This window comes from Rhopalosiphum maidis, chromosome 1, assembly GCF_003676215.2.
Source record: "Rhopalosiphum maidis isolate BTI-1 chromosome 1, ASM367621v3, whole genome shotgun sequence".
Classification (NCBI taxonomy): domain Eukaryota; kingdom Metazoa; phylum Arthropoda; class Insecta; order Hemiptera; family Aphididae; genus Rhopalosiphum; species Rhopalosiphum maidis.
Window position 1 is genome coordinate 44,318,489 of NC_040877.1, and position 26,370 is coordinate 44,344,858.

Genomic DNA, 26,370 nt, shown 5'->3' on the forward strand with positions numbered 1-26,370 from the left:
GTGATTTCATTACAAAAAAATAGACATCTTTTTTAAATCTTTTTCATTTGGTGAGTTTGGAAAATGCAGCGTTTATACTTATATTAGAACCTCTACTTGATAAGCAAAAGCTACAAAGTTTTAACTTTTGTTTTATGCTATGTATAATATAACTACAAACATTATACAATGAATTTAACTCACCATTGCACAAATTCATATCAGGTTGATCTATTTCTAGAAGTAGCTGAACTTCTTTTAAAGTTGTATTTGTGCTTGAATTATCTAAAACATCTATAAATCCTGATAAAATGTGTCAATCATCTTCATCATAGCTACCTCTAGACACATTTTTAAGATACATAGATACAGATATTAACTTTAAATCATTTTTGAATTGCAAGGCATTAGGAATAATATTTTTAACTCTTAAAACACTGAAAAGATTTTCTAAGCAATCTTGAGCAAATCTAGATTTAAGTAGAAAGTGAAATCCTTTTTCATTTAAATAAATATTTTGAAGATCTAATATTGATGTAGTTGATAATATAGAACCACTTTGAACAAATTAATCAATAAAATATCTAATATCAAGTAATACAATTTTAAACTGAATCCAATAAAAAGTAAATACAATAGAGATAAATATTTTATCCACCACGTACTTCACAAAGGCATGAGTAATTATTTGGAACCCAATTATCTCTCTTCATTTTTGATAGCCACAATTTCTTTCTAGCCAGTTCTTTTGGAAAATATTTCATAAGAAACCCTTTTTCATATGAGTTCGATCACCCAATAGCAGCACACCCAGGTATTTTTACAATACTATAAATTATAATAATAAATAAACAAGTGATTAACATTATTGGTACTTTCAAACGTACTATATAGTTATAGTAAGTATCTCATCAGACTACTAGGTATAACATATTGTATTTAAACAATGAATAAATATAATTATAGGTATACTTACATAGGTGTAAGCGTGTAGTTACTTAGAAAAATAAATTCTAATAAACTTCAAAACGTTAACAATATTATTTACTAACAAGATTATTATAGTAGATAAGTAACCTCCGACATATCACGGTTTGTCCTTTGAACCACACACCACATACTCGTTGCAGAAAATAGCACGAATACTACAACTTTTGATGTTTTTTATAAATTATTTTTTGGTTTTTCTGGAGCTTTTTGACCAGGTTTAACGAGGTCTTACATATACAGAGCCGACTGTTATGAGGAAACGATAAACTATAAATCCAATTTAAAAATAAATGAAAATGAAAATGTCAAAACGGACAAAATGTCAACGCAATAACCAATATTGACGTTTGTATTAATCCATATAAATTGTTGATGTAGGTACATCAAAAATTTTCACGGTTGTCGCCTCTAATAATAATCAAATGGTTTATTATATTTTGATAGATTTTTAATTGTTTTTCCTCTTATTTTATAATCGTATCCGACACACGTCATAATTATTATTTATTCTTCCTGAATGCTTTATAATAATTTATACTTTAAAATGATGTATAAAAAAACGTACTGTTAATACGATGTTTTTGTGTGATAGTTGTTATAATTATTGAAAGGATACCTATATGTAAAATGTATTATGAAAATGTACCAATACTATTAATAATAGTTTTGATGAAAAACCACAGAATAAATAAAATAGATATCAAATACAAACGATTATTTTACAAATGCATTACAAAAAATGTGTATAACTATATATTATATGAAAACTGATGCATAATAGTAACGATTTCGTAGATAGAAGATACTAAACAACAAAACTAAAATTATGCCATAAACATTTCCTTTTATAAATTTAGTTCAATTAATGACTAAGAAATACAAATCCTAAAAGAAAATTCTAATTCAAATTAATAGTAAGTATGTATTTCATACATACATATAATATTAATAAACCACAAAAAAAGTACACACGAATCAAAAATTGAAAATTACCATCCAACGATTACAAAATAAGTATAATATGTATATTGAATAGTGTTTAGTAACCATACCGAAAAATAATTAAATAAGAACTATTCAAAATGTATGAAAGTAATTATAGATTGTCATGCATTCAATTTCGCTTTTGATTTTTACTAACTACAGACACAAAACAATGGAACTGAATCAATCTATATTCTATATCTATATTTATAATTCCTTCAAAACGAAAATATATGTCACTATTTATTTGAATTAAACAGAAATTTGATACCATGAAGAGAAAGAACCATATAATTTTGCTTACATAAGAGAGATGGAGTTCTACCATTTATTAAATATAAATACAACATTACGCTTGTATAAAAATAAATATTATTGAATTATTCATATAAATATATTCAACATGAATATTATGTACCTATAGTATTGTAGTGTATTAGTATTTCTTGAGACTACTTTATCACGCTTGCTCTTTAATAAATATATTATGTACCAATAAATAATTCATGAATATATACAGTAAACTTTTAGATTTTTTCAAATTATTTTTAGTTATAAATCCAATGTATTATTTATATTATTATTTCGATCCATCAATAAAAACAAGATCGATCGATAAAATACAACTCTTTTGCTCGTATTCCTACTTTTTTGAACGAAAATTTCAAATCACATATTTTCGTCCTTAATTTTTGATTACATAAAAGTGAATTTTTAGTTAGTTCTGATAAATCACTTTAAGCTTTTAATAGTAAGATATTCCATTTGAGTATTTCACTTAAACAAGCAACTAGAGTGGGCATCATTCGAATAAAATTTTACTTAGATAAATAATCATCTAAGTAAAATGTTATAGATAATATTTTATTCGAATAACAAAATTATTCGAATGATTATTTTACAATTATTCGAATAATTCAAAAACAATTTTATTCCATTAAAAAAATTACTCAAATAATTTTCAAGTATGATTATTCGAATAATTGTCATAAATTTTATCTTAGTTAACATATGGTAAGTGTTTTGGTAATTAAAACATTTACATATTAAAAAACAATAGTTAGCATTGTATTTTAAGTTAACAATTATAAATCTTCTTTTATTTGAAATAAATGGAAATTATACTATAAATGAAAAAGAAATAGAACTATTTAAAGAAGAAACTAGTGTAAAGAATTCGAATATATTTGTATTTTGTATTAGCATTATGTTTGAAAATTATTCAATTACATTTTTATTCCAATAATTATAAAAAAAAAATCATTCGAATAATCTAGATAATATTTTGCCCAACTTTGCAAGCAACTATACTGTAAGGCCAGCTCTTTCATCTTCAACGATTCCAACCACTCAAAAATCTAATATGTTACTTGCGTAAGGTTTTCGGATATCGCATAATGTAGGTGAAGTCGAATAGATAAATAAGTGCATATTATCCGTTTAGTACATAGATACAATAAATTTCTAAATTTAGCTTAAAAATGAATATGATATAATAATGTTGAAATTGTTAAGAAATAAGAAATTGAATTAATAATATTTTTATTTGTGTATTAACTCGTGGTAGTTTCAATAAACTCTTGATTAATGACTATCTTTATTGAAGTGTGGCATATTTTAATTGGTAATAAAATAAAATATATTTTTTTTTAATTTAAAACGTTCGATGTTTACATCTGTTCACTAAATTTTATAAAAATTATAACCATAATTTAAAAAATAATTAATGTAATTGTTTATATAATGGGAATTTAATTAATCGAATAACTATAAGAGTTTCTTAATAAAATAAAAATAGATGCATGTACAATATACATACTATTAATACCAAGATTGGAATGTGTTTTAAACAAGTGATTTTGCTTAAAAAAAATATTATATAAGTAAACGTTTTGTGACGATTCGACTCAATTTTGTTCCCCGTCGAGAGTCATATGGCCGCCTCGAATAGGATTGTACGGTCGCCAACCACAAACCGAGGCCCGAAAGCCGGAGTACTGTGGATTTTTCTTTTTTATTGTTAAATAATAGATACGGGTTGTAGTGACATTTGGACAGTGATATACGTATAGTCGATAATATAATAAAAAAACATCAATTTGAGAGAAATAAACTATTTGAAATTTATTTGCGTATTTGCTTAAAAGCGCAAGTTGGTGCCGAGAAAGCCACCTGGCACAAAACTCGGTCAGAATAGAATAATAATAATATAATAATGATAATTCATACCTTTTAAATAAGAATAATTAATAATTATAAAAACATGCAAAGTACCGGCCACGGTGATATATTATTGTATATTAAAAAAAAATGATGGGGTTAACCACGAACATTACCAAATACCAATACGGAGTGTGAAGACGTGTCGTCCCTCGGCGCACCAGCAAAACGGCTTCTACTCACAGTAGTTCATCTTATGAAGGCAGGAGAAAAAAGAGTGCCGTGCCTTTGCGTTGTCGGCCCATACCATGATATGTGGTTGTCACGAACAAACAGGCGACAGAGGGGGTCACACACGTGCAGATAATTAATTATAATAATAAGAATATTGATGTTACGTGGTCTATACGTTCCAGTGACCTAATTAGGTAATTAATTGGCGATCGTCTGTGCGGGGAGACCTTTACATCTAACCCATGGGTACTAGGAGTGGTGCGTGGGTGCAATGTTTACCCAGGCGGTGAGGTCATAGACTCGAGGTTCATGTGATAAGTCGCCTTATCGCTCGCAATATATCTATAATTAGGCCTTCTATGGATAATGAGTATATGTGTGTGTGTGTGTGTGTGTGATTTGCGTTGGACGTCACAGTTTAAAATGTTTAAAAAAAAAAAAAAAACGTAAAATTGTATTGGTATTTTTTTCTATGAAAATTTGTTTGAAGTTACAAGTAGAAACTAAGATATAGATAATAAAAGAATGATGTTACGTCTTTATAATGTACTTAAATTTTATTACACTTGAAACAAAGCATTGTAATAAATTAAAAAAAAGAAACAATGTTTTTAATGAATAAATACTTTGACTTGTATTGTTCTAAAAAAAAATGGATTTTTTCAATCTTGAATTTAATTTAATGTAAGCCAAAATATTCAGTTTATTTGTGTTATTTGTATTAATATTTTTTTTTGCTTAACTATATTTAAATTCTTTACCTACTTTAATGGTAATAATATCATTGTTTCCTTTTAATAGATTTTGAATAATATTTGATGATTTTTTTTTTTTTGAAGTTTTGTAATTTGTTCCGTGTAAAATATTTATTTTATTTTTTGTTAATTAAATAAAATTACATTTCAACACATAATTGATAATACGTTGATGCACACACCATTATAAAACATTCTAAACCTATTATATTTTATTCAATCGGCGCAAGACTGCTTTAAAATATTAAACTATATAATATGTGAACCGTAGTATGCATAGTTTTAGCTATACTTTACTTACATTTTCTTTTTTAAAACAAATTTAATATATATATTGCAAACAATAGATAATAATCACTAGTTAGTAGTTAGTATAAAAAAATAAAAATAAAATTCATAAAAATATATTTATTATTATTAATTATAAATATTAACAGGTATATAATTAAAGCTATATACCTACTATAGGTAAGTTTAACATTAATAATATTATAAGTTATAACAAAAATATAATTATACACATTTAATCTTTCAAATTGTATAATTATATCACATTTTGGTTTAATCTTGAATCATAGTATATAATATATAGGTATAGTTTTATGTTTATCCGTTGTGGCATATTATGATATTATATTATAATCTTTATAGTTCATTATAAAAATACAACTCTTATTTAGTACACTGCACTTACATTATCAAAAAAAATGTTGTGTTCTATTATATTAGATTAATTAAATTTTAATTTTGTAACATACAGCCACCAAAATGTTGGGTTCAGTGTTTGGGTGCAATTTCAAAGACAATAGTTTAAAAAAAATGGTTTGGGGAAAATTAATTTTTTTTTAGATTTTCTCATAAAGAATTATTATAATCATAAAGATATTTATGTATTTAATACAACGATAAGACTATATTGTTATGAAAAATAAACATCTATATAAAATCTCTTATATGACAACAGAGTATTAAAATTTATTATACAATTGTTATTATTTTATTAATATTAAAACAAAATATGTAATATAATTATACAAAAAGAAAAATTAAGAGTTACTTTTAAAAATATTTAATTAGGTTAAAATTTTAAAAAATAAGCTCATTAGCAATTATGTGAAGTAAAATTGAATAAGTATTACTGTGTACTGTGTAATATTATCAGAGTTATTATACTATTATGTAGGACTGCACTACTGCAGCCACGGCAAACAAATCCGTAACGTCACGCATAATATTTAAAAATTACCGTAATTAACGTACACACATACGATTTTTAGAAGATAATTTTTTTCATCATAATATAAACTATTTAATATATTATATAAATTTAATGGTCCTTTAAAGGCTGAACATAAAACGATCGCAAGGAATAGTGTATAACACAGTTGCTATAGCCGAAAACATGTTAATTACGTTTTAAACATAATGTTACTGTATTGAGGTCTGTGTGCGATGCCTGCACGTCCTCGTATGCTATGATGTTGCACTGTTGCCTATTGCATTTTAAAAACCATTTTAGACATCGAATGGTTTTACTCCATATTCAAGCATTTCTATCTGAATTATTTACAGTATTTTTATCAGAAGTAGGTCCAAAGTCCTATATATCAAGAAAAAAGATAGCAATGAACTTTAATTTAATTCAGTTATTCAATTTTCACTAACTTTTACTATTTTGTGTTACATTTATCTTATTTTATTTTAGCGTTAGAAAACAAATAATCATTTCTAATATATTATTATTGTTATTTACCTTTTGACCTTTATCATATATAAATTAAAAAAATTGAAATCAACTTCTTATCACATTTTGTATAAACTTTATTTTTAATTATTTATTTTATGAGATGTATTAACTAATTCGTTTATTTTTATTACAACAGTACAATACAATTTTATAAATATTAACTAACATTATAATTATATATGTTTATTATTTTTTTTTTCCATAATTGGTAACGTCATAGCTTTTTTCCTATGGAATCGTTTTATATTCTGGTCAAGTAAAAAATATATTGTATGGAATCGTGTGTCACTCCAGTATCTATGTTAGTGAATTAAATGCTACAACATATTATATTATATATTAGTATATTATCTACATAATAATTCATATCTATACCTATAATAATATTGGGTTTCCATGCTATGTATACATATATATTTGTATTTATATACATAATATATATATATATACTAATATATTATGAAATTGTCAATACGTATAATAGTATATAATAATATTAAATAATGATATCTATATAAATTATTATAAAATACGTAAAAACAATAAATAATTAAATAATTACGAAAAAAAAAGTTCTAAAAGATAATTTGGAATACCGGATACCGGGGTATACCATAAAGAAAGAAATGTATGCTTACCTATACAAAAAACAAATTGTTATTATTATTTATTTACAAATTTAGGTTTAATTATCTCAATACTCGTGTTATTTTTAATCAAATTAGATATTTTTCTTTTTAACGATTTCGGGCTTAATTCTAAAGCTTTTGTAACATCAGACACTGGAGTAAAAAGTTCATTTGATTCATTATCTTTAGATTGATTAATCTTAATAAGAGAGTCAGATTGAGTTAAATTATTTTGTTCAGTAATAGTTAAATCGCTTGGAATACATAGAAGATAAGAAGATATATTCGTTTTTATTTCTTCAGATTTACTTGTCATAATATCGGAAGCAGATTCAGATAGGTATTTGTTTTTACTCTTTAAAGATTGTTGGTATAATTTTGAAGTTTTCAAATTGTCTGGTGTAATATCACTTTTTAATTCTGTGGTAACTGAAACAAAAAATTAAGATTAATGTATTTTTAGTTTTTTCTTAACCCTATGTGATTTTGAATTATTGTTTGTGCAAGATAGTTTGGTTAACCTTTTTTCTTTATATCAATATTATTTGCTTGCTTATCAACTCCAATATTTGAACATAATGTTGTGTCCTAAAATACAGTTAAAACATTTTAAGTATAACATTAAATTGAAAAGAATAATTAACTAGTAAAATTATATGAATAATTGATATTCACTTTAAATAGTACACTAAATTATTATAATAAAATAAAATAAAAATTATTATTATCTAAAATATAAGTTGGCTTAGTAAAAAAAAAAGAGAAAGATCAAGCAGGTGAAAAATTCAGAACTACAATATCAATTTTACAGAAAAAATATGGTAAATGGTTCTCATCATAAAAAATGACAAAAATAAGAATAAGATCAAAGCAGAATCACATACAATAAATAAAATAATATGTAATAATAAGTAAAAAATATACAGGCGGAAAAGCTATAATAATAATGCTGGTTAAGATATAAATATTTGTTTATTAAGCATTAAAATAAAGAATATTCAAATTTACCTTTACATTTTTATCTTGAATATTTATAAGTCTTGTATTTTTATCACTTTTTGTACTATTTACTAATGTCTTTATTTGATGTGACAAACAGTCATACTTTGTTTTCCAATAATTGATAGATGTATATAAATGTTCTAATTTTTTTTTAGTTTTAATATTTCCTCGAATCATCCGTAATAATAATTTATTTAATAAAATACTTTCAAATACCTACAAAATCAATTAATAGTAATAATTAAGTATTTTTTAAATGTAAAAAACTAAAAACTATATTACCTTAATTCCTGTCAAAGGATCACTCATTTTATTTAAAATTGTAGGCCAATATTTTTTAAGATCCGTGAATATCATAATTTCATAATCCTTTAAATCAATTTCATTAATTTCATCAATTTCGTTATTATTCTCTTCATCATCATTAACTTCAAAAAAATTTAAAATAGAATCATCATCTTCGTCGTCACTAATAAAAATTATATCATCCTCATAATCAATATTCTTGATGTTCATATTATATCTTTCAATTGTATCTGTCATTTTTATTGAAGGTAAACTTCTAATTATAGGAGTACTTGTAACTGTAGGTGTACTTTCAATTGAAAATGTACTTTCAATTATAGGAGTACTTGTAATTATAGACGTACTTTTAATTGTAGGAGCAACTGTGGGTGTGCTTACAATTGTAAATGTATTTTCAATTGTAGGAGTATTTATAATTCTAGATGTACTTTCAATTGTAGGCAAATTTTTTTTAAGATCCGTAAGTATCATAAAATCATAATCCTTTAAATCAATTTCATTGATTTTATTATTAACCTCTTCATTATCAACTTCAAAAAAATTAAAATTAGAATCATCATCTTCGTTGTCACTAATAATAACTATATTATCCTCATAATCAATACTCTTATTCATACATCTTTCAATTGTATGTGCCATTTTTATAGTAGGTAAACTTTCAATTATAGGAGTACTTGTAACTGTAGGTGTACTTACAATTGTAGGAGTACATATAATTGTAGTTTTTAGAGCTGTAGGCGCACCTTCTATTTTAGGTATACTTTTAATTGGAGATGTTAAAGTTGTAGATGTACTTGTAATAGTAGATGTACTTATAATTATAGGTGAATTTTTATTTGTATTTGACTTTTGGTTTGTAAATTTTGAAGTGTATTTTTTTACTTTTGAAGAAATTGTTATTCCGTTAACATTTGTGATTAATGAATTTTTATTTTTTTGTTTACGAGTAGTTATAATATTCTTTTGTGTGTGTATATTTGTAGTTAAAGATCTTTTGGATGTGTTACTGTTAGCAGTTGATATATTTTTTTCATTTTTTATACCACTAACCAAAGATTTTTTTCCTTTGCGATTATTTTTAGTCAAAATATATGTATTTTTATTTTTTTTATTTCTCAAAGTATTTTTATTTTTGTGCACATCATTAATCAAAGAATTTTTGACTTTTCGAGTATTAGTAGTCAAATTATTTATTTCTTTGGGTGTGTCTGTAGTCAAAATATTTGTTTCCTTATGTGTATTTGTAAGTAAAGTAATTTCATTATTTTGTGTATCGTTTTCCTTCTTCTCACTGACAATCATATTTTTTTTTTTTGGTGGTCTTCCTCGACGCTTTTGAATACATTTTTTTAGCGAAGAATAGTTTGTATGATTGTCCGTTATGCCATTTTCAATTATAATCTAAAAAACAGTTTTAGTATATAATTCTAGATCAATAATATATATATACATAAATAAAGAAAAAACCACCCAATATCATCAATTGCTTTTTTTTTTAACAATTTAAATTGATAGTTTTAAATACATATTATATTTTATAAAAGTAATCGTGAATTATTAATAATAAATTGTATTTTGTAAAACTGTAAAATGCATCTCTAATTTGATTAAGTATGTTCAATATTTTTTTACCATGACTTAAGTAAGTTGAATTTATTAATTTAAGTTTTATTTAATATATTATTTGTAATTGTTGGTAAAATGCATGTCAAGATTTACAAAGGAATTTATTTAACTTACTAAATAAGTCATAATAGGCTCTTACTTCTTTAATATTAAATACTTTAGGATTAAATTTAATAAGATTGTACTGATTTTATGAGATTGAAAATAGATATTTTCAAGCAATTTCTCTAGATTAATTAATTTTATGGATACTTATATTATGTATACTTGCAGTTAATTATTTTATATTTTGTATACATGAAAAAAATCAGGCACACTTAAATAATCATCATGAGTGTATGCATGTAATAGTTTTATATATTACTTGGAGAAATAAATACTTTGAGGTAAAATGAATAAATTTATCAAGTGATTAATTACAATGTTATTATGTAGTTCTAAATTTTGTAATGGAGATTTTTTATACTTAAATAATGTGGATTGCCACATTTTTATTTTACAATAACAATATATTACATAATATTATTTACATTTTAATATTTTAATGAATAAATATTTGAGAAATTAAAGAATTTAAAACCATGACAGAATGATTTATTATATATTATGTAATTTTATACTTGTTCTAATTTCAGGTCTACTAAAACACACAATAGTGCATCACACAATCTATATCAGAAGAAACTACATGCAATTTCAGCAAAGTTGGACAATCATGTGTAAAAATTATAAAATAAAAAAATTCCTAACATACATGTAGACAGTCCTATGCTGACATTATTTAAAGTTGTGAAACAAATAAAATATTAATTTATTAAATTCTCTAATTCAAAATACAAGCAATTTAATGAAATTGTTAAAATTTTATCACTTTTATAATGAAACTCGTTTCCGGTGTATAGAAACCACCTTCGAGGTGGTTGAGTGAAAATCGTTTCACCGAAAAATCGATAGGGAATGGTCTAGAAGAAATTGGTCACTAAAAATGTGATTAAGTCAATTACCGTATTTGTGAGTTAACAGTTTTTCTATAACTAATGTAATGATGTGCGCATAAGCCATCATATCTTTTTTAAATTTAAAATTATAACAACTATTAGCCATAAACGATAAGATATTGTACACACACACACATTATATTATATAAGGTTTCCAGTCTGCGCGTTATCAAAGGCGAGTGTAAGAGACTACGCAGATCGTTCATGCAATAAGACATAATAATAAATTATTAGTTATAAACGTTTATAATAAATTAAAGTACGTATATTAAATTGTGTTAAACAAAAAAATAGTTAAATAAAATAACCATAATTAATCAAAGAAAAAAGGTCTAATTATTTTAATATATAAATCAATCACCTCACGTTACATCTTGAACTGCGATTTCAACAAGCAAGTCGATACAGGAATCAGAGAGGTAATATCACCAAGTTATAATTATTTAATAAGTAATGGATTTAGAAGCATATAATCGTTCCCGATTAACTTAGTGTCTTTTTCATTTATTACGCTAATCAGTTATTATTATTATTTATATATAAAAGTTAGTTGAATTACATGTTAAAACTTAAATTAAGTTGTCAGATATCATCAGGAAAAATTCATTTAAACGAAATTAAACCTCCCAGATAGGCAATTCGACTATGTTGGATCACGGATGGTGTACGTGCAGGGCCGGCGCAATGGCAGTGCAACCGGTGCACCTGCACAGGGCCCTGCACAAATTTGGGGCCCCGCAGAAAACAAATCATTACTGAATAAATATTATAATTTAGAAAATATTACATTATTAATGAAAATATTATATTTTAAACTACAGTTGAAATAATAGTTAGGTGATATCTTAGAGAACAGTACTTGTGTGCTATATTTTTATTAATACTGTACTGGTGATTGACATAATAACTTATTAATATGCTTTTAATAATATTATTATTATTGTATTTATAGTTATAGCTATTATTGTTGATAAAAAATAATTATGGGTATTTTCGTGGTGTCGGCTGTACATGCATTGATTAACTGAAGAGTATAAATAGATTATGTTGAATGTTGTCATGTTGATAATATTATTTTGATCTCATTACTTACTTGTGTCTACTGATATTGTTTCATTTATGAATTTATGATTTATCTGTCATTTGCGCACACGCATTACAAGTGTAGAGACACGCGAATAATATTATAATATATTAATATTTTTAATATTTATACAACTGGCAGTCACTATAGGTAAATAACTTTTTTATTATTAATATTATGATTTTATTTATTTAATTTATACAACAGTAAATAAATGTATTGCATTTTAAATTATTTAAAAAGTAAACATTCTTATTATATTTTTGTATGTAATCTGGAGTGTATTTATGTGTTTATGACACTTATTAATATATAATATTGATGGGAGAGTGGTCACCTTCATTTTATGTCAGAATATTTTAAAAGAATAAAACAATTAAATTAAATTAAAATAATAATAGTATATTTATAATCATTCTGTACGCCCGGCTCAACTCGGCAAAAGGGTGCAGACAGACTACTAGACCACTGATAGGCATAAGACATACTAAAAAACATAATTATTATAATCGATCTCTATTGTCATTTGTCAACGTGGTCGGTCCGAATCGTCGGCCGACGTACTCCGACAACGTACACAAAATAATATAATAAAAATAGATCGAATTATATAAAAAGTCGCCGTGCGTCGTGTAGACCACGAAATTAATGAAGAACTATCTAAGAAGCACTATGCCACAAACAAGACTAACTGGACTTTCAACAATATCCATTGAAAAAGATATAGCTGAAACTATCAATTATGACACACTTATAAATGATTTTGCAAACGAAAATTAAAAAAAAAAATCGTTCTAAAATATATAATCAATAATAAATAATATAATATATTATTTTATTGTATACATTTATTTTATATATATAACTAAAAATAAAGAGTAAATATTAAAAATTAATCGTTATGTATTATTTTATTTCAACTATTTTGCACGGAGCTCCGAAATTTGTAGCGCCGGCCCTGTGTACGTGTAGCAAGTGAAATCAAAATTTGTGTAAACTCGAACTTCGAATAGTATAAAGTTCCTATATAAAGACCTGTTAGATTATTTAACATATCGTACATATAATATTATGATATTTGATAGTTGAGTGTGAATGCATTTACAGTGCTGAATCTCGAGCACTTAAACCGTTTCTGAGCCGTGACGAATTTTGCATCCAGAACTGTTTCACTTATGCGATTCGTTGAATTGTGTGTAATGAAACTAGGATATTCTTATTAATTGTCTTTTTAATGTATATGTCAACAATTACCGATTTATGTGCATTATTACATACATATTTCATAATATGACTAATATATTATAATATTATATACTATTTGAATGTATCAAATTCATTCAAAGATTTAAATATTAATACATATATTGTGTTTCATTAGGTAGGTACCTATTTTTTCAACAATATAAGAATATAATTATTTAAATTTAATAAACCTGTAGAATTATACTCAAATATTAAATATAATATATTATAAACAATTCAGGCCATAAATTAAAACTTATTGATGATTATTAATTATTAAATAATTTATTTACTCTTGAGCAAAGTTTTACAAACACGTGGTGGCTAATGAATACTATTAATTGTTTAATATTACATATTATTAACAAAAATACATTATAACGTTTATATATTGATTTTTATTAGTTGAGTGTTGGATAACTATTACACTCCAAAAGCCTAATTAATTTACCTAACAAAAATCTTACCACAGGAAAATGTTACATATTATTTAATGTTGGTATTTGTCTGTTCTTATTGTCTATCTCTATATTATAAATTATACTACTATGATTGAAATAAACAATCTAATACATATCTCCTTTCATGATGTTAAATGTTGCAAAAAGAAAAGTATCCCAATGTTGATAGTAGTATCAGTGTTTTAATAACATTGCATTATTTGGTGTACAAAAACATAAAATATTATTGTCATACACCCAAGTACACGAATAGAAACACTTTTATATGATATACAGCACAACCCGTTAAAGCTACAGAGAATAACAAAACAATATAAATACGATATATTATAATCAGGCACGTACACAAAAAAAAAATTCGGGGAGGGGGGGGTTTACAAAATTTAAAAATACAAATTGTGCCGCAACACAATAAAACAATTTTTTCCTCGTTGATCGAAATTATTTCCGGGTGGGGGGGTTGACCCCCCCCTGTATACGTGCCCGATTATAATTGATAAATGGGCTCCGATTCAAACATCAGTGCTTTACGTGTAAATTTAAGCAAAAAAATAGAATAAATATCTCGTACATCGATCGGCGTTTGTGATCCTATGTGAGAAAATAAAAAGCGAAGAAAAACGTCCGGAGGACCGTTGTCGGCAGTCGTATTCGTTACAGTGATCGCTACAAACGCAAACGGCGAAAAACTGCATGTACACGTGCGGCTTTCAAAAGACGCACATTACGCGAATATGAAAAGAACGGATTGGAAAAACTCTGGAAAAGTCCAGTTAAAATCCTGTGAAAAGTGAAAAATATTCGAAAAATCACGCTAGTAGAAATAATAATAATTAATATAATCGACCGCATGGCGCACAATGCACATAGAGCTTTTTTCTATGCGACCGCTGCGCATTTTCTATATAGTAAACGAACTATTTTTCACGTTTTATTATATATATGATAATAAGAAGAAGATACAATAGATGTGATTATTTAGATATTTAGAATAACAATAATAGTAACAATGCAAGAATAAGTTTTTAAATTTTTTTTTTACATTTTTAAAAATTAAAAATACATTTATTACATGCAATTTAAAAAATAAATGATTAAATTTAAATTTAAATATCTTACTTGTTTTTGGTTATTTTGTTGTTGTAATCTAGTGTACGAACAATTTTCAAAATTAAAACTTGTATCTTTTGAATTATTAATTTTGATTATTTCTTCCGATTTAGCATTTCCATATTCATGATCGGGATCAAGTGGATCAATAATATAAATTTCATTCATAGAAGCACAAAATCTGACTAGCTTATTATCAGGTGAGTGAATTTCTTCATCAAATTTGTCCAAATCATTTGATTTAAAACAGATATTTTTCCTAAAAAAAAAAATAATAATTAATAATATTAATACAATTATTATTACATGATACAATCTTTTAAAATAATTTCCAATATATTTTATGAAAAAAATAAATATTTTGTTTCTATAAATATCTACAATTTAATTTATCTAAATATTTTCGAATCTAGACTGAGCTAAAAATGTATTAATTTTACAATGTTTTTTTAAAACTTTTTTTTATGTCTATTAAATTACTAACTTTTTATGTTTACTGTTTTTATTGAAAACCTCCTAACACTTTATACCTGATAATTACGAATAAAAGGTGGGCAAGTGGGTATCGTTTTGCTGTATAGTAGAGATGGAGAGTAGGTCACTATGATGAATGTGTTAAATTTGAATGCAATGACAGGTATCATTGTATACGAAAAACTATTCTGAACAAAGATGATTTGTCAGTTTAGGATAATTAGTAGCAGGCACGTAAATAAGGGGGGTTTGGAAGTTCAATATATATATAACCAGATAATATCTAAAAATACATTAAAATGTCATTGCGTATAGTATAGTAATATAAAATACGTAAAAGTTGTAAGTTACCGCGAATAGTTTTTTTAAATCATAACAAAATAATTAACATTGTTAGTTATTGATTAAATACTTAAGTAATTACGTTCAAATTTGAAAGTAGTTTCAGCAAAATCAAATTAATTTGTCTTACAACAAAATATCAAAAATCTTTAGAGAAAGAATATTAATTTTACAGGCAAATAGCCAATATCGTGAAAATTTGAAAGAAATTAATGCGAGTTCCAAAAAGATTATAATGTGAAGTAAATACTAATATGTCTGGTGAAAATTTCGAGTGCCTCTCAGTGGCTATTCGTTTTTGAATATCTAATATAAAAAATAAAATCGTTTTATTAGAAGTTTTTATTTTACGCGTGAAAAATTTCGTAAAATTTTAACTTCAGATGCTCACCAAAAATTAATTTAACTTTACAGTAGATATTTTTATTAATACCTATAAGTTGAAAACACAAAGAAATATGTATTACATTTTTAAACCTTAGAACCTTAGTTATAAATATTAAACATTTCATGAATTTTTAACTGTAAAAAATTTTACAAATTATTGTAAAAAAAAATAGAAATTAGAATTTTTTTTTGTTCTTCAAAGAATAAATTGGTCAATATTTATATTTCAGACGTTGTATACTTGTATACATTTGAGAAATATGCTCAACTTTTTTAATTTTCCTAATAAAAAATTATAAGTATTTCAAGTTTTTTTGACAGAACGAAAACATTATTAGCGATAATAATTGAAAATACAATAGAATGCATTATTCGTACGTAAATAAACTCCAGATAATCAGCATTCAAATGTAAAACAAAAAAATAAAAAATTTATCATGCCCGTAAATGGTTTAGTCGAAATATTTAAAAAATTTAATTGTTTATAGATAATGTTAATATAAACATTTGACGAACATTTCAAGTACCTTCAACCTAATCTTCAGCGTTTGAGGCAGTAAAAATATGTTTTTACTTTGAGGGAGTGTCAAAAACAAATTTTCGCACTACTTTTCAAAGTTATCAATGAAATTAAATGACTTTCCAGAAAACTGATTTATTTTTGTAAGCACAACAACGTTTGAGGAATCTTGTGTTAATTTTTCAATTCTTAGATGTAAAAAGAAAATCTTTTTTTTTTGTAAACATTTTAAATTTAAACACTTGTAAATAAATATTGTAACGATACATTTTAAATATTTTTTAATAGGTAAATAAGCGATTTATGAGAAACTTTATAATACATTTTCAAGCATTTTTATTCAGCAAATAATTTAAAATATCTATAAATAGTCCGAAAACAGTTAAAATATTTTGATAGAAAATAATAATATAGACAATTGGTGAAAATTTTAAGTATCTATAGTGATTTATTCTCCAATTAAAAAACAAATTGATTAAGTTGAAAATTGGATTTGCATACAAATTCCTAATTTTTCCTTAATTTTAGTTTTGTTTTGTTCCTATTTTTACTTCTCTAATGTACAAAATAAATCTTATTTGATATACAAAACCACCCTGAAAATTGAAAATTTTTTATGACTACTTATTGTGTAAACAGATACACAAACATCATTGTGAAATCAATACAATCTAATTCAATCAGAATTACTAAAATCTAAAAAAAATAGTAAAAACCTAGTTTATCACAAAATTAATTTCTTTATTTGTTCATAGCTAATTTAATAATAAATTACTCTAACAACTTTTAACCAAGTGTTTATTACATAATTTTCTTTTTCTATTTGTGTTATTATACTTAAAATATTTTGAGCTATTTATAAAAAATAATTTATGAAATAAATTTTTTTTTTTAAGTAATTTGTTCAAAATGCCAATAAAAAAAAATGTTTCATTTGATCAAACATTTAATATAAAGTTCTTCATAATATGTTATCAAAAAAATAAATTAAGAGCAAATCTACAGAAATTTATTTATTGTTATTATTTTTGACAAAATTGCATACATTTTTATAATTTTTATAGTTTAAAGTCTATAAATGGATCTTTTAAGGTTTTTCAACCTACATTAAAAAAAAAAATTGTGCTAGGAAGTCAAATAAATTTTTTAGGTACGTTAGAAGTTCAAATGTTTACAACATTATAAATTATTCACCCATAAAATAACTGTTTGGCGAAATGATCTTTGTTATTTTATTGTGATTCAAAAAACATATAATCGTAGATACTTAGAATTTTTATCAAATGTTCACTTCAGCATTTCCTACGTGAAATAATATAATTTATTGACAATTAAAATTTTTGACTATTTTATTTTCAATGTGAAAAAAAAGGATTAAAAATTTGATACAAGATTACCAAATAAATAAAATAGTAATTATAATTGGATATAAGTTTAAAATTATATTTTATATGTCGTGTCAAAAAATATAAATAATTATATAAAAATTCAACGCAGTTAAAATTAATGAATTAAAAATATAAGTAGTTTACATTTAATGGAAAGTAAATTCACTGGCATTATTTAATTTGATATGAGCAATGTTTTTCAGGATGAACTATAAATGATTATCTAATCTAAAACAGATTTTTTTAAATTGAATCAATGGATTCAATAAGATCTAATTCAATGTCATAGGGTACTATTTAATACTTACATTTTACTTTTAAACACATAAATGTTGAATATAGTCGACTCAGGAAAACTATTATTTTTTAATGTATATATTAATGCCATAAGTTACAAAAAATAAAATAGTTATTATGATTGTTTATAATTTTAAACTTATATTTTATATTGAGTTAAAACTACTCAAATAACTATATTTAAATTTTGTGCAGTTTGCATTTGTGAAATTAAAAAGGAATAATTATTTTCTTAAAGAGTATATCTAGGTATACGTATATAGATAAATAATATTTAATGTACTAAGTTATTTAAATTGTTTAAATAATACATAAATATAACATTTATAACAGTATGTAATAATGTAATATCTATTGACAGGTAGCATACATTAGGAAAACATGAAAGAATATAATAATTCTGCATCTAATGAAGAAGATAATATTGTATTATACTAATATACCTAGATAGTATAAGTAGTTTAGGAATTACATTTATTAAGTAAAATATAAATCATATAATTTACCAAATATCAATTTTTTTTGCAGTAATTTTAATTAAAAATGTGTTACTATAATGCTATATTAATATATAATTAATTGAATCCTGTATAATTAATTGATTCTAAAACAATTAAAAATAATGATAGGTCACCAAATCATAAATGATAAGGCACATATCATTCCTAATATACCTTTACATTAATTAATTAAAATATAACATTTACGTATATGGTTTGTGCTAACAAACAAAGTAAAATATACTAGTATAATAAGTAGCAATATTAAACAATAATCCAAGTCCATTATTGACAAATAATCAAACTAAAATAGAAAACCGTGCAAAAATACAACTACCTACTATAAGAAAAAAATGTGATATAAGGTAATATATATTTTCAAATATTTTAGAAAATATTATGTTATCAATTATTTTAAGCACAACTAAACAATATACAAGCTAGAAGCAATTAATATAATGGGTAGTTATTTTATGTTAAAATAATAATATACATAAAATATTAAAAATAATGTGCAAGTATAATATCTTACATGAAATGTTAAAATAATATAAAAGCATAACAACATAAATTAAATGCTACAGTATTGTACATGCACATCATACATGAAATGTTAAGATAATGTACAAGCATGATAACATGAATAAAATATTAAGATAAAACGCAATATTAAGTGAATACCTATTAGTTTAATCAATTTAATAAAGTGTATAACTAATAAGAAATAATACTTTTAAGAAATTTTATGCAAACTAAGAATACAGTTGGACTATTTACCATAAGAACTTCTATTGTAATTATGTATGTATTGCATATATTTCTAGATGCCGTGAAAAATATACAGATCGACATAAGAAGTTGAGTAGATGTGAATACGAGGTTTCTATAAGAAATAAAACATTTTTTTCAAATTCACACTTATCAATTGCCAAAATTATTTTATTAACTTATCTGTAGATAAAACAAACCAATCAGACGTTCATTATGGAAGAACTAAGCATAAGTCGACATACAATGGTTGGGCTAATTATTGTCGTGAGGTTACTTTTGACCATATGCTTTTAAATAATAATAAAATCGGAGGTGAATTTATTGAGATAGAAATTGATGAAAGCAAATTTGGAAAACGTAAATACCATAGAGGCCATCATGTGGAAGGCCAGTGGGTATTCGGAGGCATTGAGCGGGGCACTAATCGATGCTTTTTAGTTCCAGTTGAAAAAAGGGATAAAGAAATTTTACTAAAAATTATTAAAGATTGGATTCTACCAAATACTACAATAATTTCTGATTGCTGGAAAGTATGTATTTTACAAATAAGTATGAATATAAAATTAATATATTAAGTACTATATTTTTTAAGCATATGATTGTTTAAATGATAAAGGTTATAAGCATTTTAAAGTTAATCACAGAATTAACTTTAAAGATCCAGATACAAATCAACACACTAACACGATTGAGGGACTATGGTGACATGCAAAATATTCACTGCCCCAATATAAAAAAAAAAAAACATTTATAGCTGGATACCTTTCAAAATTTATGTTTTTAAAACAATGTAAGGCATTAAATATTGATCCATTTACTGAATTTTTAAGAATTGTAGGTAGTCTTTACAGCCCAATTACGGCCAATTACAAGTAAGTAACAACAGCAATATAGGGCATTATAGGCGTAAAAATAAATAATACTCATTAATAAACATAAGTTTTGAGAAAAAAAAGAAAAAATTGTGATACATAGCGTTGCGCTCACGCGTAAAAAACGCAAAATTGCTAACTACTAAAGGCTATAACTTTGAAAGTAAGTCTGACAAATTCTGATTGTACCATTGTTCTTATATAGTAAAAAAACAAAAAATTTGCATCGGGTGGTAAAGTGCATTATAACCGACTTTGTTTAAAAATTTAAATATAAAATACAATAGGTATGTGAAATATTTGAAGTTACCAACAATTGAAAATCCTTACTAAACCCACATAATATAACGATTATCATACACAATTTTATATTTGATTAGTTCAAATAATATTGAATACAATTTGAAGTATCGTCCATCTCTACTATAGTGAGTAGGTATTCCACATATAAACTGTAGTTGAAAATGATAACATATCATTTTATTACAATTTACAATACGTAACTATAATACACTATTAGTTTTAAAATAATTAAATTCAATAATCAAAGGCAACTAAATTAGAACTAATAGTTAAGCTAAGATCATGAAATGAATTATTTATGGAGTAAAAATAAAGTCATTGTCGGTTAATCATTTAACAATCATCAAATACCTAAATAATACAAATGAAAAAAAAATAAATTAATATAAAAATACAGGATAATTAATAATATTATATAGATACTGCATTGTGTGAAATACTTTTAATGTTGGAAACAGTACATAAAATTATTATAACATAGCACGTTATTATCAATATTCTTAATTGATAACTTATAAACCAAGATTATGGGGAAATTAATGGTCTTAAGGAACTCCCAACGCACTACTATGGAGGTACAATAATTTAATTAAATATACATATACGTATCCTAGTATGTGCGTAGGTATGTGTGCATTTTTTTTTTTATAATATCTTACTTGATTAAGGTCGAAGTTTGGAGTACGCGCAATTTTAATTTTAATTGTTCGACTGCGATCGAGTCGTCTCCGTGAACGTGTTCGTGATCGATGGCGACACACCGTGGATTTAGCAAATCCAGGTTCGTCTTGAGCACCGCCGGACACTTAAACGAATAAACACGATTGCATTTCCATCGGAGGTGACGACTGCATTTTTTGTGAAAATGGTATAGGTAACCTTCGTGCACAAGTCTTGGGTATTTAAACGGCTTTAGTATCTTGGTATCGATGATTTCTATAGGTACCGGAGTCATGATAGGGGTGACGAGTAACGACTGAGCGTCTGAGCGGCGACGAACGTTGAACTGACGGCAACCGGATAGAAACGGGACGGACGAAAACGACGCGCCACGAGCGAACCGGTCCAGTGGTGGGCTGCAACTACCGTGGTCTGTAGTAATTGTATGTCAGAATTCGGTGGTGGCAGAAACTATGGCCTTGGTACTTGTAACAGTGTCCTGGTTTGCTTATGATAGCATCCATGTCAGTCAGCCGTTATCAAATTGAGCATTATCACCAGGACGGTAGTCATACAAAAGGAAGTATTAATCCTTAATCCTTTTTAATAATAATAATTATTTGTATTAACATCCGAGATAGTGTATTAAAATTACTAAAGAAAATGTGGGCTAGTGGGTACCGCTCTGCTGCATGCATGTGCTAGTAGTAGGTGTCGTCGTGTCGAGTAATACGAGTAGTAGGTCACTATGATGGATGTGTTAGATTTGAATTCAATGATATATTGGTATATTATTTTACACGAAAATGATTCTGAGGGAAGATGATTTGTCAGCCTATGTTAAGTATAATTTATATGCTTTTTGATATTGCTATTAATGTAACATTAGTCTTAATGGACTTGGGGTCCGGATACCCCCCCCCCTTGAACCGTGTCATATCTTTCTAAAATAATAAAAATGTTTGACAAAAATGAATAATTGATTCGATTCAGTACTGAGCTTCGTGATATTGTGATAATAAAAATGTATGATAGGTAGTTGATAAGAATACAGAACGTGCAAGCTCGGATCGAGAAGTCACCGTTGCAGATGATTACCACAATATCACGTAACTGTTCTGAATATCACCATTGTATGGTGATACAGTCACACGCTTTCATAGATAGTAATTGGTGTTATCGCTACATTATCGCTATGATACAATTCGCTATCATGTATTATTTGTTTACTGTTAACAGATCGGTTGTCGTTACCATTCGTAATTTTCATATTTTTTTTTCGGCATAATATAAATATAAATCTAATTTTACTAATTAAATAGTAAATGAAGCAAAAGTAGTTATTTTACAACATCAAATGTACTGGCTAAGCTCCCTAGGGTGGAAGAACCCGAAGGACTACTGGAAATCCAAACTTCAGAAATACAATCGGGTTTAGACATTTCAAATGTGCATAGTGTTTTTGATATAAAGCTGTTGGTTGGTAAAAAATTAACTAATGTTGAAAAATTCAACATCTAGAAAATCTATGGTCACCAGGTAAGAACCCAGTATTTCCTTCTACTCTGTATGGCAAAAAACAATTAAAATTTCAATTTGAATGGTTAGAAAAATGGAATTAGTTAGCTTATAGTAATATAGAAGACGGTGGTTACTGCAAATATTGTGTGCTTTTTTCCAAATGTAGAGGTGGAAAAGGTAGTCAGCTATTAAGTCAGCTTTGCACCGAAGTTTTAGCAAATGGAAATACGCTTTAGAAAAGTCTTCTACGCACGAAAAAACTAACTACCATTAAAATAGTGTAATAGATTTTCAAAAAATTTCGTCAATTATTACAGGAAAAGTGGATTCTGTTTACCATCAACTAAACAAAGCGGAAAAAATCCAGAAAGAAAATAATCGAAAAATAATAATCCCTGTGATTAATTCGGTAATCTTGTGTGGTAGGCAAGGCTTAGCTCTAAAAGGTCACCGCGACTCTGAACCACTAAATACAGATGAACCATTAAAAAACGAAGGCAATTTTAGGTGATTACTAAGATTTTTTTTTAAGGCTACTACTTTATCTGGTAATGAAAGTTTTAAGTTAGCCAGAGAAAATTGTTCTAAAAATGCTCAATATATCAGCTGGAAAATTCAAAATGAAATAGTTCATATTTGTTATATTATTACTTCAAAAATTGTAAAAAAATAAATAACGATACGTTTTTTTCAATAATAGCCGATGAAACGGCAGATATATCAGGTGTTGAACAATTCGCTTTATGTACTTGATATTATGACGTAAACGAAAAAAATAAATATGTGATAGTTTTTTAAAAATTGTCCCCGTGGATGATGTTAGTGATCAAAGCTTAGCAAATTATATTATTACCGAGTTAAAAAGCTTAAATATTTAGATAAAAAATCTATGGGGCCGCAAGTATAAGTGGAAAATTAGGTGGTGTCGCAGCTTTAATTAGAAAAGAATATCCGAGTGCATTGTACATACATTGTAGTGCCCAAAATCTCAATCTGTCCGTATCATATGCTTGCAATATTCAAGGAATAAGAAACACTATGGGTACTGTAGAAGCGTGCTCTCAATATCCACTACGAAGTTAATGTAACACCTGAGGAAGTAATAAATCATTTAAGCAGTACAAAACATCGTTTAGATTTCATTTTATAAACTCTACAACGACTACAACATTGTACATATCTACCTTTATTTTTTACAATTAACTATCATTCAATTTTACATTATAATTACAATATTCAAATTAAACAAACAATAAAATAATAATTAAATTTGCATGTTAATTTAAAACAATTATATTTTTGGACCCCCCCCACTTTAAAAAAATTCTGGTTGCGCCACTGTATCATATTATATTATAGTTATTAATTTGTGAGTCAATATTACCTTATTGTATAATAGTATGAATATGTGCATGGCATAAATAGGTAATAGCTTAAAATTAATCTAAATATTTTGAAAATGTAATTTTATAATACTAGATTATTGCATACATTTTATTTAAAATAACAAAAAGGTATAAAGCATAAAGCATTACATAATGTTTATCACTTTTAACTTGGATTTCAATGATTGCATTCTTTTACAAACACAGTGGCGTATTCAGGGGGGTCAACACCCCCCCTCGGCAGTATTTTTATCAAAATTATAATATTTATAATAATATATAGGAATACAATCATTTGGTCGTGGTAAAATGTATTCTGTTATGTCATATTTACGTTATCGACTGCACTGATGATAATAATCATTATCATTCAATTATTTTATTATTTTATCATGGCTGTAAATTTATTTTATTGTATTACAACCCCCCCCCCCCTCAAAAAAATCCTGGCTACGCCACTGTGCAAACAAGACTATATAATATCTAATAACTAATAGCAATTAGCTAAAAATCATTTAAAACGGTTATACTTGTTATATCAACAGTAGTCTGTAATATGTATGTTAACCAATGCATATAGTATATTTATGGTGACCAGATATAAAAATTTAAAAAAAGTACATTTTAAAACTTAGCTCCTTCTCTGTCGTAATTGCCCGATGCGTAACCCATATTTCCATAGGTCATCTCCTTCTATAAAAATTGTTTTTTTTTCATCTGATTACTCTATTTATTTTATTATTGTTATCAATTATAAAAACCAATTATTTGAAATGATAATGACAACTCATTTAGTGTGTGTCTTTATGATGAAATTACAGTAAAAACTCTTTATGACGAAACTCTTTACAACGAAAAACTATATATAACGTAAACATGACATAATATTGGTTGTTTTGCTTTATAACCCATCATTAGTCTATTCATTCTCTATGACGTTTAGTCACTCTCAATAACGAAACAATATTTTATGTTTCATTACACTATTTACCTGTTAAGTATTATAAATTATAAAATTAATCGGCAAAAATACCGAAATATCCAAGAACGAGTACATTATTTCATTATCTACTTTTAATATGTTTCAGTTTAACTATGTTGAACAGTACGGTCGTTTATATTTACGGTTCGTCGGTTATCTGTGTTTCTTATCGTTACTAATTAATGTTTAATAAAACCCTAGTTTAATAATATACAAACCGAAATATTCATAAATTGCCATGAATTGTAATAAATATTTCGAAAAAATTATTAAAAATGACTATTTTAACTGTTCTACTACAGTGGCGGCGCCAATGAAAGGCCAGGGCGGCCATGGCCCGCCTAAAAATTTTGATTAAATTTAAGAATTGAAATTATAATTTTTAAGTGCTGTTACGTAAACAGAACATATACCAGTAATTTCGTGGTCTGGTTTTCCTAACTCATTCACCAAAACTCCTGGTCACTGAGATTGTGACTCAACCACCATTTTTCAAGAAGCGGGAGGTTAAAAACCTTAAGAGGTGAAATAAACAATTTTTATAACAAAAGTACTGTACTTATAATATATATAGGGTCAAAGGTAAGGAATCCAAAAAAGGACACTCAGGGAGTCAGGCCAGGCCACCCCCCCTATCACACCCATGGGCGCAACTAGA

At 25.8% G+C, this 26,370-nt stretch overlaps 1 protein-coding gene across 3 annotated transcripts; it reads right to left on the reverse strand.

Annotated features, from left to right (window-relative positions):
- Nucleotides 1-6,646: 6,646 nt before the first annotated feature.
- On the reverse strand, nucleotides 6,647-22,227 carry LOC113548820 (bromodomain-containing protein DDB_G0270170-like). 3 transcript variants are annotated; one of them, XM_026949898.1, is made up of 7 exons: nucleotides 21,824-22,227; nucleotides 15,320-15,569; nucleotides 8,763-10,187; nucleotides 8,487-8,696; nucleotides 8,000-8,066; nucleotides 7,788-7,907; nucleotides 6,647-6,702 (listed from the first exon to the last, which is right to left on the reverse strand). In XM_026949898.1, the coding sequence occupies exons 1-7, from the start codon at nucleotides 22,117-22,119 to the stop codon at nucleotides 6,683-6,685; spliced, it is 2,388 nt and encodes a 795-aa protein (XP_026805699.1). In that variant the 5' UTR covers nucleotides 22,120-22,227; the 3' UTR covers nucleotides 6,647-6,682. The 3 variants fall into 3 exon arrangements, with proteins under 3 accessions (XP_026805699.1, XP_026805698.1, XP_026805697.1); XM_026949897.1 differs by lacking the exon at nucleotides 6,647-6,702 and having other exon boundaries at nucleotides 7,491-7,898; XM_026949896.1 differs by lacking the exon at nucleotides 6,647-6,702 and having other exon boundaries at nucleotides 7,491-7,907.
- Between the last annotated feature and the right edge of the window lie 4,143 nt (nucleotides 22,228-26,370).

Coding starts and splice junctions, on each gene's coding strand:
- LOC113548820 (XM_026949896.1), bottom strand. CDS start 22,119: ATGACTCCGGTACCTATAGAAATCATCGATACCAAGATACTAAAGCCG. Junction 8,697..8,762: donor ATCCTTTGACAGGAATTAAG/GTAATATAGTTT, acceptor TTGATTTTGTAG/GTATTTGAAAGTATTTTATT. Junction 8,067..8,486: donor TTCAAGATAAAAATGTAAAG/GTAAATTTGAAT, acceptor ACTGTATTTTAG/GACACAACATTATGTTCAAA.